Genomic DNA, 16260 nt, shown 5'->3' on the forward strand with positions numbered 1-16260 from the left:
AGGTCGCCTCTTTAATTATTAAACTTATCGCTTTCAGTTTAGTATTACCTGGAGAATCAGGAACCAGTTGGAAGTTAACAACAGGGTATTTATACAGGAGTAGATAAGAAGTTCAGTTGATATGTCACCTTTATGTTGGTTCTCACATGATTTAGCATCTAAGCTCAACTTTCCATTTGTCGTTTCTCTTGGGAATGTTCCAGATGTTTCTTTATATCTAAAATGCACATACTATGTTCAGCATATTAAACTGGTGTTCACACGCATGGATCCATGGACAGCACTATAGTTGATGTATACATGAATAAGAATTGGTATCAAAAATATGATTAGAGGAATTCTAATGAACTCGGATTAGATCCTCGTATACTTTCATACTAATAATATATTAATGAAATAACTACTGAATCCGGTATATAGAGAGAGAGCTTTAGGTACACAGAATATTCGAAATCTGCAGCATCTTTACAAGGATTTTGTAGTATGCAGCAAGTTACTTTTAGTAAACACTGGATCAAATTTAGGGTAGATAACTAGATATGCCGCCTGAACTCTCTAAAACGACATAGTGGACATTCTGTAGGTTGAACGTTTCCTTTTCTTAAAACGTGACCCTATGAAGCTTAGATTACAATCAGAAAGAATTTGTTGGATTGGTGTCAACTACAGGTTGCTATGAATTTGTTGGATTGGTGTCATAAGTACATGTGATCAGATTAGTCGACTACATCACTTGAGAAGAGCTTAAACTTGTTAGCATCATGGATCAACTTTCTTATCGAAGAGAATGATCCTAGGAGTCCTACACATGTAAAGACTATCATTATAGTTTTGTTGATCCAGAAAGTGTAGGATGATCTAGGGGGCTTGTAAGTCATATTGTAGAGAAGCATTGGCAGGATAAAATCGAGAGGGATAAAACCAATAGCTCCTACTATAGCATTAACGTCTCCAAAGAATGGTAACATTGCCGCAAAAAAGCCACATACTATCATGTACAGAGATCGAAGAATAAGCCTCGGGATTAGGTTTCTCTTTGAGAACATTCCTTGCTTCACATCAGCTGATTTCTTTTCCATAATTTCATATGCTACTTGTGAGTAAACCTGAGTATAATTTTACACAATTACGTACTGCAGTGCAACTAATATAACTTTCATTAGCTGTTGATTAAATGTAAACTTATCATTTTAATGTGAATGTTATAGGTTTGTCCTATTATGTGTATAGTAAAACTCAGCAATCACAACTAACAATGCATTGGTAAGTAGTGTGAGCTTTTACAAATGGAACGGCTCTGTTAAAATTATACTGAGGTAGCTAGGTGAAATTTTTTCTAGTGCTTATAATTTCATTTTAGATGCAAAAATTATCATGTTTGGATTGCTCATGTAAAGAAAATTTAATAAGCTTACCAGGCCAATGGCGAAGAGCTGAAGAAGAACAAAGATAACAGCAAGGCCTAAGACCCATGTTGGAGCCAGTGCAGGTCCTTCATCGGGCATTAAGCTATTGAGAATGTTTGAATTAGCTTTATTCCCAAATACCCAGTACCCAGAAATTGCAGCAGAGTAGAAAGTAATGAATATTACTGAGTAACACATTGCTAGGCCTTTCACCATCTTTCCGGTGGCTGGTGGAGCCAAAGTTGCCTGTACAGAGTTACAATTTAACATTGTGGCCTTCATATTTAATAAGATATACATAATGGAGAAGTTTGTAGTCACAAAAAGGTAAATTGTGCAGCTTTATCATTTAATTTGCCATCATAGTTATAAATGAATATTTAGAGGTCCATAAAACCTCTCTATATAAAAACAAAGACTTGTTTAAAATATTTTTCTGTTACTCATTTCAACTTTGTCATTTAATCAGATGTTTAACCAGGATATGAAATTACTTGTATTTCAGGAAGTATTCCATTGCCATATATGGCAGCAATGATGGAGATTGAAGTAAAAGCACTGAAAATTCTCGAAGCCGCTGAATCTTCTAGAGAATAATCCCTTAAGGGGGCATCTTTGGAGGTACCTGCAAGGCATTTTTACTTCATCCAAAAGTGCTAGCAATCCCAACTGTGCTAGCAATCACGATTGTATCCATTCAATGTAGAAGTATTTATCATCTATCAAATTAGACTAGAAAAGACACATGAGATGCAATAAGATGGAAATGCAGTAAACAGCAACTTACCAGGTTTTGGGGATGGCATATTCCTTATATAAGCAGACACAATATATGCATGTGTTTCACAAAGTCTACCTATTGAAATCCAGCTGAGCAGACAACTACATAGCTAACAGACACATAATGATGATACAAAGTGTGGATTACCTGCATAGATAGAAGCAGCAGTGACAAGGAGGGTGTAGCCCAAGCTGAGAACTAGTGAAGCAAGATTGATGTGCCTGAGAGAGTGGAAGCTGGGCATCTGAGAGAGAACTATCATGACTCCTGTCACGATTGCTATGAACTGATATAATTTCCAAGACCCGTCAGGAACAACTTGTTGGTACATGATCTAGATTGGTGAAAAGCAAGACATTATTCAGGATTTATGATATCACGTATGAAATGATAACAATACATAGAAGACGAGAATTCAGAGTTCTATAGTTATGGCTGTTGAGTGTAGCAATGCCCTCTTGCTTAAATATGCTACTCAAACATGTTCTCTATTGAAGTTTCAAAGTTAATCATACTTTAAGGTGGAAGTACTAAAATTATTGTGGTTATCCAATAATAAACCACATAAAAGCAGAACTTGTGAAATCTTTTGATGCATATACCTGAAGGCAATCTCCTGCAAGCAAGAGAACACCGATTGATATGCCAGTGTTGATTGCTGTTTGAATGGATATTACAAAATAAAACATCCAGCCAGACCCTATAAGAGTGTAAATTCAGGACAAGTCAATGAAATCTGTACCCAATTCCAATTCATACAAGCACTCCATAGTTCCAAAAAGTGGGACTTGAGATCACAATCATCAAAATTGTCATATTTTCAGTTCATTTGGTGTAAGTACAGACACTTCCAAAAAACAAGAATTGCAAATTTGAAGCCAAAGCATAGTAATGAAATATCATTTCTAAATTATTAGAGTTTATCTCCAAGGAGATAGCAGATTCAGCTGATTCTCTTACTTCCACCATTAATATCTTAAAACTCTTGAATTAGACACATCTGCTGACTGAAATTTACCACATAGCAGCCATGCTCATGTTATCAAATAAACCACTTTGGCTTAAAAAATAATTTGGCTGAGAAAATAATATACTTAATTTTATCATCTTGGCAATGTTCTTAATTACACAGTAATTTTAAATTGTATGCACTTTCACTTTACAGGAAAATTTAACCAAGATAATCAAGGCTAACACAGTAGAGAAAATATGGATTGGTCTAATGAAATTGTCACTTGTCCGGCTATGTATAAGGTCACACAAAAGGTTGAATGTGGTTAGCCCACAAATTAGAACTATTAACAATAATACAAATACAGCCTATTAGCTTGACCATTGCAAGTGTAGCAACTTCTAACGATGATATTCTGATAAACAGTGAGAGGTTGAGACATTCATGAAAACTAAATTTGATAGTGTCATAGACAAATCTCTATCCCCTCTCTTTATACTTTTTTTTTTAGTTTCTCAGCCTTCAAAAGAGCTGAGTTTGAATTGAAGGTCCAACAAAAACAAGTGGACTGAGAGCTAAATTTCAGGTAGAAAACTTTTGGAGGGCATGAGTAGGCATCAGAAACTAGTACAACTGTTTTTCTTTTTTCAGCTTTTAAAGAAACTGAATTGAGATGAGTTAAATTTTAGGGAGGGACTGCAAATCCAACATCAAACATTGAATAAAGGCCATGATGTGGGCATCATAGTCCAAAACTTTCATTTAGGCTACTTAAGATGTTCATCTCTAAGAAGGTAAATTAGCACACCTATGTTTTAGTCATGCCCTTCCGGGTACCACTTACCTGAATGTTTGGTTTGATTGATTTATGTTTGACAAGGTGAGTAGCAACTAGCAGGCCTCATAATTTCAAGACTTTAAGTACTGATACATAATTTTAAGTATCCTGCCATTATACATCCACATCACCTACCCACCAAGATGTCTACGTAATAACTACTTGTGATCCCCCACCACCTCTCACATTTTCACTTTTCTATAGGTGAAATAATTTTCACAATTACTCTCGTAGGCCTAAGGTAGCTTTTGTCCTTAAGAACATAAAATTTACTTATACATTATGCCAACTTATAATACAACTAAAAAATTTAGGATTCAATGATAGCCTAGTGACAACCGGAAAACCCAAAAATCTTCTCCGTGACCATGTTTATGCATTTGAATCCTCAATTTTCTCTCCCCACACACCTACAATTCTAAAATATGTTTAAAAAATAAATTACCTAGTACATCTGCTGCTAGTTCCCGAAAACGAATGTGTCGACGACCAGACTTTTCGCAGTGCTCAAGCACAAGAGACATAAGATAGTAAGAATAGAAAGTAACAGCTCCCATTAACGTCAAGGAAAAGAATCCAAGTCCCCATCCCATTCCTCTGAAAGCAAACGGCAATGCCAATATCGTCGGCCCCACTATCGCCGTTGTCAAGTGAAATCCAGCATGCCACCATTCCCCTGATCAACACATTCATCTTATCATTACATTTACAGGCTCATGCTCCGACGAGAACAGTTTATAACAGTTTTAGCGTGAGAACGGTTGTTAGATTAAAAAAAACAAGATGTTAAAGGGAGATAGAATCAAGGTTGAGTTGTACCTTTTGATTCAAGCACAAATGCAGCACCTGCGTCATCTTCACGGCTAGTGTCTTTCGGTACTGGACCAATCTCTGAGTTAACTTCCATTGATAATACTACAACTATTTGTTGCTTAGAACATATGCATATCAATATATCATGTGTAAAGACTTACAAATAGACACAAACAAAGAAGGCGAAATCTTTCTTGAAACATCCGCCAATTTATAGACATAGATATATACAACAGAAATAGAGTAGTACTAGATTATCAAGTAACAAATGTGTAATGACTTATATTTTTGTGTATTGTATTAATATAATCTCCCGCGGATACTCTTGAAATTTAACAACGCACATTTTACAATAATTTTGTTGGAATGTAAAAATATATATCTGACTGAGTGAGTTCATTTCTTTATTTATTTATTATTTTTTGACAAGATCTCTTTATAAATTTTAAGTGTTCTTCCTGTACCTGTGGTTTGTCTTATTTGTTCTAAACATTTAGGTGGTTCAATTGAAAAGTCGAATAGTACGAAAGAGGCTGCAAGTGTTTCTGTTAAGGAATTTGTGCAAGGAGCTAACAATACAACAGAATCTGGTTCTGCTATTTATATAGAGGGGTCTCGCCAACTCTAACAAGTCTGTCATAACTACTACATATGGTAGTAACACTGACATTGAACTTCAAATGCAAGGTCAAGATCGATTACTGATCACACCTATCACCAGAGACACGTGTTCGGAGGTCGTTCAATAGGAGATCATGGTTCTCAGCTTTCAGAGATTTAAAGAGATTTGAAGATGAAGTGATTATTAGAGTTGGTAGCTTCCTTATTATATCTGAGTTGTAATGATCATCGGATGTCACACATAAATTTGCAATGACAGGAAAGGCACGATGAGGGGCGCATGGAGTTCAATGCACAATGCTTTATTTGCAAACTATTAGTAGCATGTAAAAAATGAAGCACTTCAAATAAAGTTTTTAGCAGTCATTTTTCAGTTCTCGAAGTAAGCTTTTTAGAAAACCAACTTTCTTTTAAAATAATAAAGCAGTGTATTCTTTAGTACTAATATATTGTTTTAACAAACATGTCTCTAATAAATTTGAAAAATCCTCTAATAAATTGTTAAATCAACAAGTAACACCTTTTCTTAAAGGGAAATCAATAATCTATACAGAGCCTCAAAGATATCTCATTCATTGTATTAATCTCAACTGGAGTTTTTCAAAGTACTAAGCAAAAATAGACATGATAAAAGTAAAACGGGCAGTAATTTGAAGCTATCACTGTTTACTGGTCTCCTAAGATGTTCAACTGAACCAACTTGAACAAGCTAACAGAGTTTTCACTGCTGGCCACTGCAACTACTTGAGCTCTCTTCCGCTGCGGCTGCAGCAGTTTTATTGTACTCCTCCATTTCTTTCTTGTATGCCTCCATAGCTCCTGTGGCCTTCTCGTTCCAAAGTTGCTTTTCTTCTTGGCTTATTTCCTACATTTGACAAAAAACATATAAAACAACATTAAAATGTTAATCCAAGGGGGCTTCTGATTCATGTAATTAATGTAATTTTTGTAACTATAATTCACCTTCCATTTCACAGAAATGAGAGCAGTGAGTTTGGAATTGTCGATTCCAGGACGCTGCTCTGATATAGTTTTCCTTGCTTCTTTGCTGAACAGGAAGAAAGAGGAAGCTGGCCTTTTTGGTTTGTTTGGATCAACAATTTTCTTCTCTGCCTTCTGTTTCTTTTGACAGTCCTCTTTCGTTTTCTGCAACATCGATTATATATTTCATGGTAATCCGGGACTAATATAATTCATGTACACAGTTACAGAATCATTTTCAAGAAATTATAAACTTTTTTAAGTATTTACCTTGATTAAGTTTTCTGTTTTTTCTTTCTTTTTAAGCAATTGCAAGGCCTCCTGCTTCTGAAGTTTCGACAGCTCCTCCTCTTCTTTCTGGAGGCTGGCAGCTTCTTCGTCCTTTTTCTTCTTGTAAGCTTCCATTTGTTGCAAATATTGCTCCTTGTTTTTGTTTGCCATCTGAATCTCAAAAGAAAAAAATACATCAGATTTTGCAAAACATACTAAGTAACTATTTTTGCATTTTAATCAAATAGAAAGAAATGAACCTCTTCGTAAGGAGCTTTTTCCTTCTGACTCATGTTCTTCCATTCTTCACCAGTTATTTTTCCGACCTCCAACACATTTTTCTTTTCTGCAACCAGATCAGCACGACGCTCATTCATAAACAAGAAAAAAGCCGTCACCGGTTGCTTTGGTTTCAATGGATCTTTTTCCTTCCTGTTTGAAATAATCCAAATGCAAAAAAAAATTATATAATAACCGACACAGAAACACAATTACATAAAAGACATAGAAGGTTAGTAGTTATTTACTTGGTCTTTTTCTTCTTATCATTTTCAATTTCCTCCTTGAACTGCATATATTGTTCAAGCAACTCCATGGCTGTCCTCTGTTTCTTCTCTTCTTCCAAGAGCTTCATTGCTTCGTTCTCGCGTTTTTCGGCCCCAACTATCTTCAAATAGGCATCCTTCTCTGCATGATACTTCTCCTCATAAGGCTTTTTCTCTTCTGCAGTCACCGTCTTCCATTTCGCCGCCAATATGGTTGATATCACCTTAAATTCAGCATTGGGGTTTTCTTTCTTAACCTGGAAAGAAGTATCAGAAGCCAATTTACCTTAACAACCATGCAAGATGCTTTACCAAAAATTTAATTTCAAGACATTAAACCTGAAGTACTACCTCAGTCCACTGATCTTTCAACCACAAGGCATAAGGTGGAGACGGCTTTTTCTTCTCGGGGCAGGCCTTTTTCTTCTCTTTCTTTCCTTGCTCTTTCTCTTTTGGAGCTTGAACAAGTGGAAAATTCTACACAACGACAAAATGAAATCATCAAACAGACAATCTTAACAAGTAAAACTCTAAAATCAGAAATCGAGAATCAATTAATAGAACGTATGAGCACTTATATTTCAATTAAACGATTTGAATACTGTAGAAAAAGTTATAATCCCAATCACGAATCAGTAGATATGGATTTGTCATTCTCGAAATCTAAAACAGTCGATCTACATATGTAAAACCCTAACATAAGAAATCAAGAATCAATTGATTATAGTGTACAAAAAATGACAATTGCAACCAAAAATAATTATCGTGTTTCTCAATGATAAGATTTAAACAGCAATTAATCACATAAGCAAATACCGTAAATACAGAAAACATTATAAATCCAATCACGAATCATCATCTTCATTTCTCGGTAAAAAAACAGAAAGCCTCATACAACCTAAATCAAGAATCATTTTGTACACAAAATTTCTAATTTCGCGGTAAAAATATTAAAAAAAACGCATAAATCATTTTATCAAACAGGTAGAGTGAATTACCACAGTGGGCTTAAACTCCTTCATTTTCCCCAATTTCTTAATCTCCATCTGCAGCTTCTCCTGCTCTCGGCCACGAGTCTCGAGCTCTTCCTCCTTAATCCTCAACGCCTCCTCTTTCTCCTTCAACATCTCCTCCGTCTTCTCTTTCGCAAGCGTCATTTGCTCAAGCTTCTTCTGCATCTCCTCAAACTCCTTCTCAAAATCACTCTCCTTAGATTTCACCCCCTTTGTCGCCTTTTTCTTCGTCTTTTTCTCGTTCTCTTTCCCCGTAGACTCAATTATCGTATCCGAAGCTTTCTTCATCGGAGACGATTGAATGACAGGTGCAGACAAAATGTTGGTGTCATTTGATGATGAGGGTTTGGGTTTAAGGGCTTTCCTTGATCGGCCTTTCTTAGTCGGAATGAGATCGGGGAAATTGGATTCTCCGGAAACCGTAATGTCTGCCATTGTAGAAATTGTTTCGATATCGATTACGAGAGAGTGAAAGAGATATGGAGATAGAGATTGGTATATGTTTTTGTGATTGGGGTTTTAGGGTTTTATATAGGAGCAAAGAGGGGTGAGGGGTACTAACGGCTATATGGATTTCAAATTTCAAATTTATTTTTTAAATTGAATAGTAGTTTCGGTTACAAGAGTGGGAGTTTTACTTTTAACCGTTTGGTTGTAAATTTGAATTTTCTAACAGATTTTTAGGAGCAACAGATTTTATTTTCGGAATCGTATTATTTGGTAAATCAATATGAAATCAAGAATATCTATGTTTGGAATCGAGAGTGCGAGATTTGTCCCCAAAATAGGGTGTTTTAGAATAGGTTTTTTTATTAAAAAAATTTAATTAATTATTTAAATTACAATTTCAAAACTCAGTTTCCAAACTTTTACTACAATTTAAAATATAAGTTTATTATTCTCTTTCGTTAAGTTGTTTCAGGTTGTGACGTTAATATTTGAACAATCACGAGCAGTTTAATCAGAAAGACCACCATGAAAATTGAGAAATAAAGTTTACAAAATACTTCAGAAAAGCGTTTCAAATGACAAGTTTTTTTTTAATTAATTGGGAGATGACCTCTGATACATTATACATATACAGTCCCACTAATCATAATATGTGATGGTTTTATCCAAGCCTAGTGTTGCAATATGGCGTGTGTGATATTATTTAGTACTTAAATATGGTATGTGAGCATATGTGGCTATGTGTACTATTATGTTATAAGGTGATTGTAAATTGCGTGTATATAGGCCTAAGTGCCATTGTGGTTAATTTCGGTTTGCAAATAGGTTGAGTTTGTGACACCCCAGATCCGGGGTCAGGGATTCGGGTCGTCACGGTCTTTCTTTCCACAATATCACTTCACTTAATTAATAATAAATAATGTTGTGACCCCACACTAACACACACCACAACCCGTTATAGTCTCAGAGATGAAATTGAAATAAGTACAAGTCCTTGAATCCACAATTTAAAAGTTATTACAACCCAAACTGATTACTTGATAAATTTACAGTTAATTGCCATTATCTGCCACAAGTTATAATTATACAATATTTGGTTCCCAAAAGTAGAATGCCTGATCTACCAATAGATCTACCTCTGCAGCTATAGCAGCTACAACATCAACGGGAATACTATGGTAATTCGATAACTGATAACTATAAGAACTCCGCATGTATATTAACTAGTCAATGTGCCCGCTACGCTAAGGCGTTGAAAATTAGGGCAAAGATTTGTTTTATTAAAATTTAGTTAAATTTTAATGAAAAAATTGATGAGAACCCAAAAATTATATAATGAAGAATAGAAGTATAATTTTGTACTAAAATTGTTATTTAGCACACTGAATTTTTTAAATTTATGTTACATAATTGAAACTTCATTAAAATATAATAAAAATATTTGAACACACGTTGAGATAAATATATTAATAGAATATGAATATAAATAATTACAAATTAATGGCCCATATCTGCTTTATAATATAAGTAATTTAAATGAACCTTAAATAAAAGATGGCCCATATCTGCTTTATAATATAAGTAATTTAAATGAATTTTAAATAAAAGATACTACTTATATTTTCAAAATAAGCTAAAAATGTATTTAAAATTTTAAAAATACTTATATGCATTAGGATTATAAGCTCGTTAGTTATGTTTTTGGAAACATATAAAGTAACGGTTACACTCTACTTGATCTTTGTGCATGAAATTGAATGTGTGCATTTAGTTGGGGGTTACGGTGTACATAGTTTATGTCTAAACTTTATTTAATCATGTTTACTTTTTAACTCTTTTTAAGCTGTTTAGAATTCATCCTCTCTCTTCTCAAGCTTCGGTTTCATATTTTTTCCTTTAAATTTCTTTTTGGCGTTGTTATTGTTAATGTATCTGAATCAGTAATTTGATGTATTTGTGTTAATAATCATGGATTTGGAGGAATGTCAAATAGGTTTCATTTGCCCCAATTTCAATTGTTATTATAGTGAAACATCTCTGGTAAATTTTCATATAAATTTGAAAGTTCTAATAATTAGCAATTCTAAACCCTCATTTAATTTATTAATTTATAATTTGGTTCTGCTGAAAATTCCTTTAGTTTTTTATGTTGATTTTGCTGGAGATTTGTATGTGGAATTGAAATTGCATGGTCTCTCCGCGCTTGTTTGGAGTGGCAAATTAAAATGTAAGTTTATTATTCTCTTTCCTTAAGTTGTTTCAGGCTGTGACGTTAATGATTGAACAATCACGAGCAGTTTAATCAGAAAGACCACCATGAAAATTGAGAAATAAAGTTTACAAAATACTTCAGAAAAGCGTTTCAAATGACAAGTTTTTTCTTAATTAATTGGGAGATGACCTCTGGTACATTATACATATACAGTCCCACTAATCATAATATGTGATGGTGTTATTTGAGGACACTTTTAGAATCCGTTTTGAAGTGTGTAGCAATGCTATGGTAATTTGATAACTGATAACTAGAAGAACTCCGCATGTATATTAATGGAAAATATATATATATTGTACTATACAAATGATTTGCAATTTACATATTTTCCACATTCAACCTAAAATAAAGCTGTACAATTTTCATGTACTAACTGCTACAACTTCAAAAAATCAAGTTAATAATAATCAAAATCAGTAAAAGAGCTGGTAAGGCATCATTTTGATTCCATATCCACCCTTCAAACGAATATCTACTACTGGCATTTTAACTGATGTTACTGTCTTCTGCGGTCTTTGTAATTGTACTAAAAAGAAATTGAAGTTGCTTCACCTTCTTGATCTTTTCGCAATGATTTTGGGACCTTCATTCCAAATCCACGCCTTGCCCTTTGAACCCTGCTCGATCAGAATTTGTACACGAAATACAATTAGCATTCTGAGCAGATTTAAAAGTGACAAATATGCAGTACATCAGCAGTTCGCCATTGAAAGGAAAAACAAAGAAGAGAATGATCGTGGGTAAGGGAGAATTCCATACTAGCACTAGCTTAGCGCCTTAGCCCAAAAAAATGATGCAGCAATTTGATATGTACTAACCACAAAGCATAAGATAGTTTTAATATGTACCAGGATGTTTAAAATCAGGCAAGAGGCCTACGCCAATTAAATATCAGCAAAAATGACAGACTCGCAATTTCTTTTCACCAAAACTAAAATCATTAACATATTTTCTTTATTACACAATCAAAGATTTCTAATGGATTTGATACGAACAATTTAGAAATATACGCAAAATATTCAAATCTGAAAAGGTTTAGGAAACATTAAAACATACGTTGGGGCAAGTTTGCCAAGGTTGTATAGTGCTTCACGGGATTCTGCATCCAGAACTTTACCATTGATCTTTATAATATAAGACTTATGTTTTGTTACTGGTAGACCTCTGCCAGAAAGTTTATCCAAGTCTCCCTGGTATAGTTCTCGCCCGTTTACAAAGACTCCTGTGTTTCCAGCAGCGCAACCCTTTGGCATTGGATAATTGAATGCATTAATGTATGGCTGCAAGACATTAAATTTTTTACATTAGTACGAATGGCAAACATGACTAGCCAAAGTAAAATAAGTTGATCTGACCAAAATAAAAGGAGTTGATCAGATAATCACTAATTGATCTCACCGCTATGATGCCAAGGCAGGGGTGGCCCATGACTCCCCAAAATCCAGCTTGGAAATCATACCTGAAAAAAAGATAAAAATGAGCAAACAGTTAGAGCAATTAACTGAAAAGAACCTATCTTTCTCCTTAGAAAGTCTCTGTACATATGAAATTATATGAAGATTATGATTTGCGTGTGAATCATCTTAGCTGCAGCTAGAATCATCATGGGAACCCCAACATGACCGATCAAGTCTACATTAAGAGAGATATATTCTTTACTTTTTTGCTTTTTTGCTAAATTCAGTAAGAGAAATATTGGCATATAACATGATCAATAAGCATCTATATGACATCAAATAATTGCTATGACATGGTTGAGGTACTAACCAGTACTCTCCAGGCTGTATAGGCCCTGCGAACTTTTCAGCTTTCTTTACGGCAAGCAGTGGTATGTTTTCTCCATTGACATAAACATTTGATCTTTCAATCTCCAAGCTCTGACTTGAATCTGAGAAATCCTGAGACCTATACTCTCTGAGCCCTGAAAAGATTGACTCGCTTCTTCTATTCGTATTAGGATGCTCTTCCTCGATGGACTCCTCTCTAGAGTCTTGTGTCACACCGCTATTCATGTAAGCTTCAGAAGAAATATCCGTCTCAGATGCAAGCGTTACATCTTTTACAGGATTCTGTCGAGAGTTGGTTAGTCTGTGGAATAGCTTCCTTACATAACTTCGTTTACCCTTATTTCCTTTCCCATCTTTGCTAATATCACTGTTTAAATTATTGTCATGTTGTTCTTGGATGGGTAAATATTCATCATCTTTGGACGGAGGCTCCACAGATTTCAAGTCAGCTCTGTGAACAGTTGCACTATCCTGGAGTTGTTCATCTTCAGAAAAGCTGGAAGATGAAAAAGAAGATTCCTGCCTCATTTCAGCTGCATTTGAGTTCTGGTCTTCTCTCAATAAATTAGATTCTTGATCTTGTAACGGGTAGTTATAACCAGAACTATCATAATCATTGCATTCGGAGTTTGCAACCTCAGCATCTGAACTACCTGAAGGGACTCGATTATTTTCACCCAACCTCTCAGCAGAATAGTCATTATGCTCAGAACTTTGATTGAATTGTTCCCGAACTAAAATGACAATGCCCTTCCTGTTGACTTGACACAGAAATATGGTAGAACAAGCTCCACAACGCATTTTTTGTTGATTATCCTCCAACAACATGACTTTTCTTTGCAGCTTTAGCAGCTCAAAGCATATAGGACAAGTTATAATTGGAGCACCCCCTGCAATTGGATGGAGAATTTGGCTATTTTCATGGCCTATTACCAGCCCTCTTGTCTGGCGATGAACAGAAACGCCATTTTCTAAATCAAGTTCTCGCAAATTCCGTGTATGAATCTGAAGATCCTGGGAATGAAGAGGAGGAGGTTCCAAATTCATTGGGTTAGGATATGGTGAGCCATTTGTAATAGGATTTTTATGTTGATAATGATTCGCATTTGGAGGGGAAGGGACCTTTTGAGAGACTTTCCAGTTCTTGCTATAACATTGGTAACACGAGCACCCATGTTGATGAAAAATGGTTTTGTGTGGAAGTGATGTTACGGGATCTTGATCAAAGTCTGTGTACTGTCGATTAATATGGTCAGGATCTGTCCATGGCAAGTATTGATTCAGCGCCTGGTATGAACGTGTCTTAGACATTTGAGGTTGATATGCATCTTTGTGTTGCAAAATTTCATATTGATAATGCCTTGGCGCACGTGCATCATAACCTTGGCCATGATGAAAAGGTTTGTGATACAGATCATGGTAAAGAGGCCTAGCATCACGTTTATCTCGAGGAGGGCGTTGCATCCTAAAATTATACAAACTGGTAGAGCTTTCTGGCAATGAAGGTTCTTGTCCACCATAAAGATCGAGCGGAGGCCGAACTATCCTTCTATCAGAAACAATGCTTCTCACTGGAGTTTCTACTGTATTGTTTAATCTACTAAGTTGGTCCTTCAACTCGTTAAGCTTTCTACGGAGCTCAGCTCGACTATTTTCTGAACTTTCGACTTTAGCAAGCCCATCTAAACTATTAAAACGCTGCCTGATATCTTCCAGCTGATTTGCTACATCTGTAGTAAGATTTTCAGGGCCATCCACATATGGATCATAATCACTGTCAGTAGGAAGTCTAGATTGTCGCATACCTTTACTGTGATCATAATACTTAAATCTATTATTCCGGTGAGAGCTTAGGCCATTTGTATCTTCCCTCCCACCTACAATATCAGGCAACAACTCGCTATCCCCCATCCCCGCTGCAAATGAAGAACTACTACCCGTATAGTTTGTTCTTGCAGCAAAAAATCTTTCGTTTTCAATCATGGAAGAACTTGCCAATATAAAACCCCCATTTTCATCACCAATCCTACCAATTCCTTCCTCAGATTTCTCTAACAATTTATCAATCATAGGTACTCGCTCTCCTGAATTGCAAAATTAAATAATCAAAATCAAATCTTACTCTAATACATACACAAAATACTCATTCCTTAAGCCCATAAACCCCCAACATGTGACTAAATTTTCTTTCTTACACACAGAATATCAAATTATGCAATTGCCTATGAATCTTGATTTATACATATGTTGCAATTCTGAGTCAAATTAACAAGCACACAAACACAAACACATATATAAAAATACAGTAAGAAAGAGGAGGGTAGGAGAGAGAGTTACCTGGAAAAGCAGCACCACAACTAACACAGTAGTCAAGAGAGAGATGATGAGGAAGGAGATAATCACAGCTGGGACAACTAACTAACCTGTCTTTAAAAACATCCATATCAAGTTATCAACAACCCAGGTGTGAACTAATGATGCTCAAGTAGATATAGTTTATCCTTTTTTTTTAATTATTAAACTATGATGAGAAAGAGAAAAGTCAAAAGATGTGATTTTCACTATACAATCATCATCATAACACTTAACAAACCATGTATGTAGCAGAGAATCTTGGAATATCATGAAAATTAAAGAAGATGAGTTGAATCAATTCCCATATCATAAACATCATTAACAGAGAATTATAGACAGCCTAGTGAACAGTAAAATTCAAGACTTGAAATGTACAAAAGCTCATGCTTTGACAAAGCTTAGGTGTATTTATTGTTCCAATAAATGTATAAAAAAAAAAACTTGCTAGCTGTATTTGACTAGGCAAAGTCATCTCTGTCTGTGGCCAGTGGACCTGCATAAAAAAACAAGATCAATTCTGTATTTGTAAACGAGTAGTAGTAGTATATTTATAGGAGTATTCAATACCAACATTTGTTTGGTGTAATAGCTTTTCACATTCATTTGATAGCTACATTTTCTTATCTTGTCTATTTTTCATACAAATAGTACTTGTCAAATAATACTCGTGATCATTATTATAAAAATCGGTAATTGGAAAATAATAATTTAAAATAATTTTTCAGTTCAAAAATTATTTGATCGAGTTTGAGTTTATGTTCAAATTTGACGAGATTGGGCTAGTTTATGCAACTAATTGCATGGGTTGCGAGATACTACATCATGGGTGGTTGATGCAATCGACATTCTGGAGGCATAATTAGACCAAGTTGTTTAATATAGTAATGCATGATACGTACAAAACAGTACTTGTAGTTTTTAAGAAAACTGATTAAACAGCGCGTCATTATACAAAGCTTATTTTCAAAGTCTTGTTTCCAGAATATATTCCTTCTCACTTGTTGGTCAGCTCATAAGAATTACGTACACATTTAACTCTGTTTTAACCCTAATTACGCAACCTAGTACTTGTTTAAAAGGGCTGATGTATAAAGTTTTGTGATTGACGTTGCACACTTGTTTTGACGGTTTCATTTTTGCATGGATACAACTACCGACTACGTGTTGGGGATGGGT

At 35.0% G+C, this 16260-nt stretch overlaps 3 protein-coding genes across 3 annotated transcripts; all 3 read right to left on the reverse strand.

The window, feature by feature from the left end:
• Positions 1 to 392: 392 nt before the first annotated feature.
• Positions 393 to 5119, reverse strand: LOC141678676 (putative GABA transporter 2). Its single transcript, XM_074485031.1, has 7 exons — positions 4797 to 5119; positions 4423 to 4653; positions 2790 to 2887; positions 2335 to 2521; positions 1901 to 2031; positions 1416 to 1652; positions 393 to 1106 (listed from the first exon to the last, which is right to left on the reverse strand). Exons 1-7 carry the CDS (start codon positions 4882 to 4884, stop codon positions 717 to 719), a joined length of 1362 nt encoding a protein of 453 aa, XP_074341132.1. The 5' UTR covers positions 4885 to 5119; the 3' UTR covers positions 393 to 716.
• Positions 5120 to 5963: 844 nt separating this feature from the next.
• On the reverse strand, positions 5964 to 8728 carry LOC141676575 (high mobility group B protein 13-like). Its single transcript, XM_074482249.1, has 7 exons — positions 8206 to 8728; positions 7559 to 7684; positions 7190 to 7464; positions 6923 to 7094; positions 6663 to 6833; positions 6375 to 6557; positions 5964 to 6276 (listed from the first exon to the last, which is right to left on the reverse strand). Exons 1-7 carry the CDS (start codon positions 8653 to 8655, stop codon positions 6133 to 6135), a joined length of 1521 nt encoding a protein of 506 aa, XP_074338350.1. The 5' UTR covers positions 8656 to 8728; the 3' UTR covers positions 5964 to 6132.
• Positions 8729 to 11210: 2482 nt separating this feature from the next.
• On the reverse strand, positions 11211 to 15591 carry LOC141677414 (uncharacterized). Its single transcript, XM_074483341.1, has 5 exons — positions 15067 to 15591; positions 12710 to 14813; positions 12341 to 12401; positions 11999 to 12222; positions 11211 to 11559 (listed from the first exon to the last, which is right to left on the reverse strand). The coding sequence occupies exons 1-5, from the start codon at positions 15170 to 15172 to the stop codon at positions 11469 to 11471; spliced, it is 2586 nt and encodes an 861-aa protein (XP_074339442.1). The 5' UTR covers positions 15173 to 15591; the 3' UTR covers positions 11211 to 11468.
• Between the last annotated feature and the right edge of the window lie 669 nt (positions 15592 to 16260).

The sequence above is a fragment of the Apium graveolens genome, chromosome 8 (assembly GCF_009905375.1).
Source record: "Apium graveolens cultivar Ventura chromosome 8, ASM990537v1, whole genome shotgun sequence".
Classification (NCBI taxonomy): Eukaryota; Viridiplantae; Streptophyta; class Magnoliopsida; order Apiales; family Apiaceae; genus Apium; species Apium graveolens.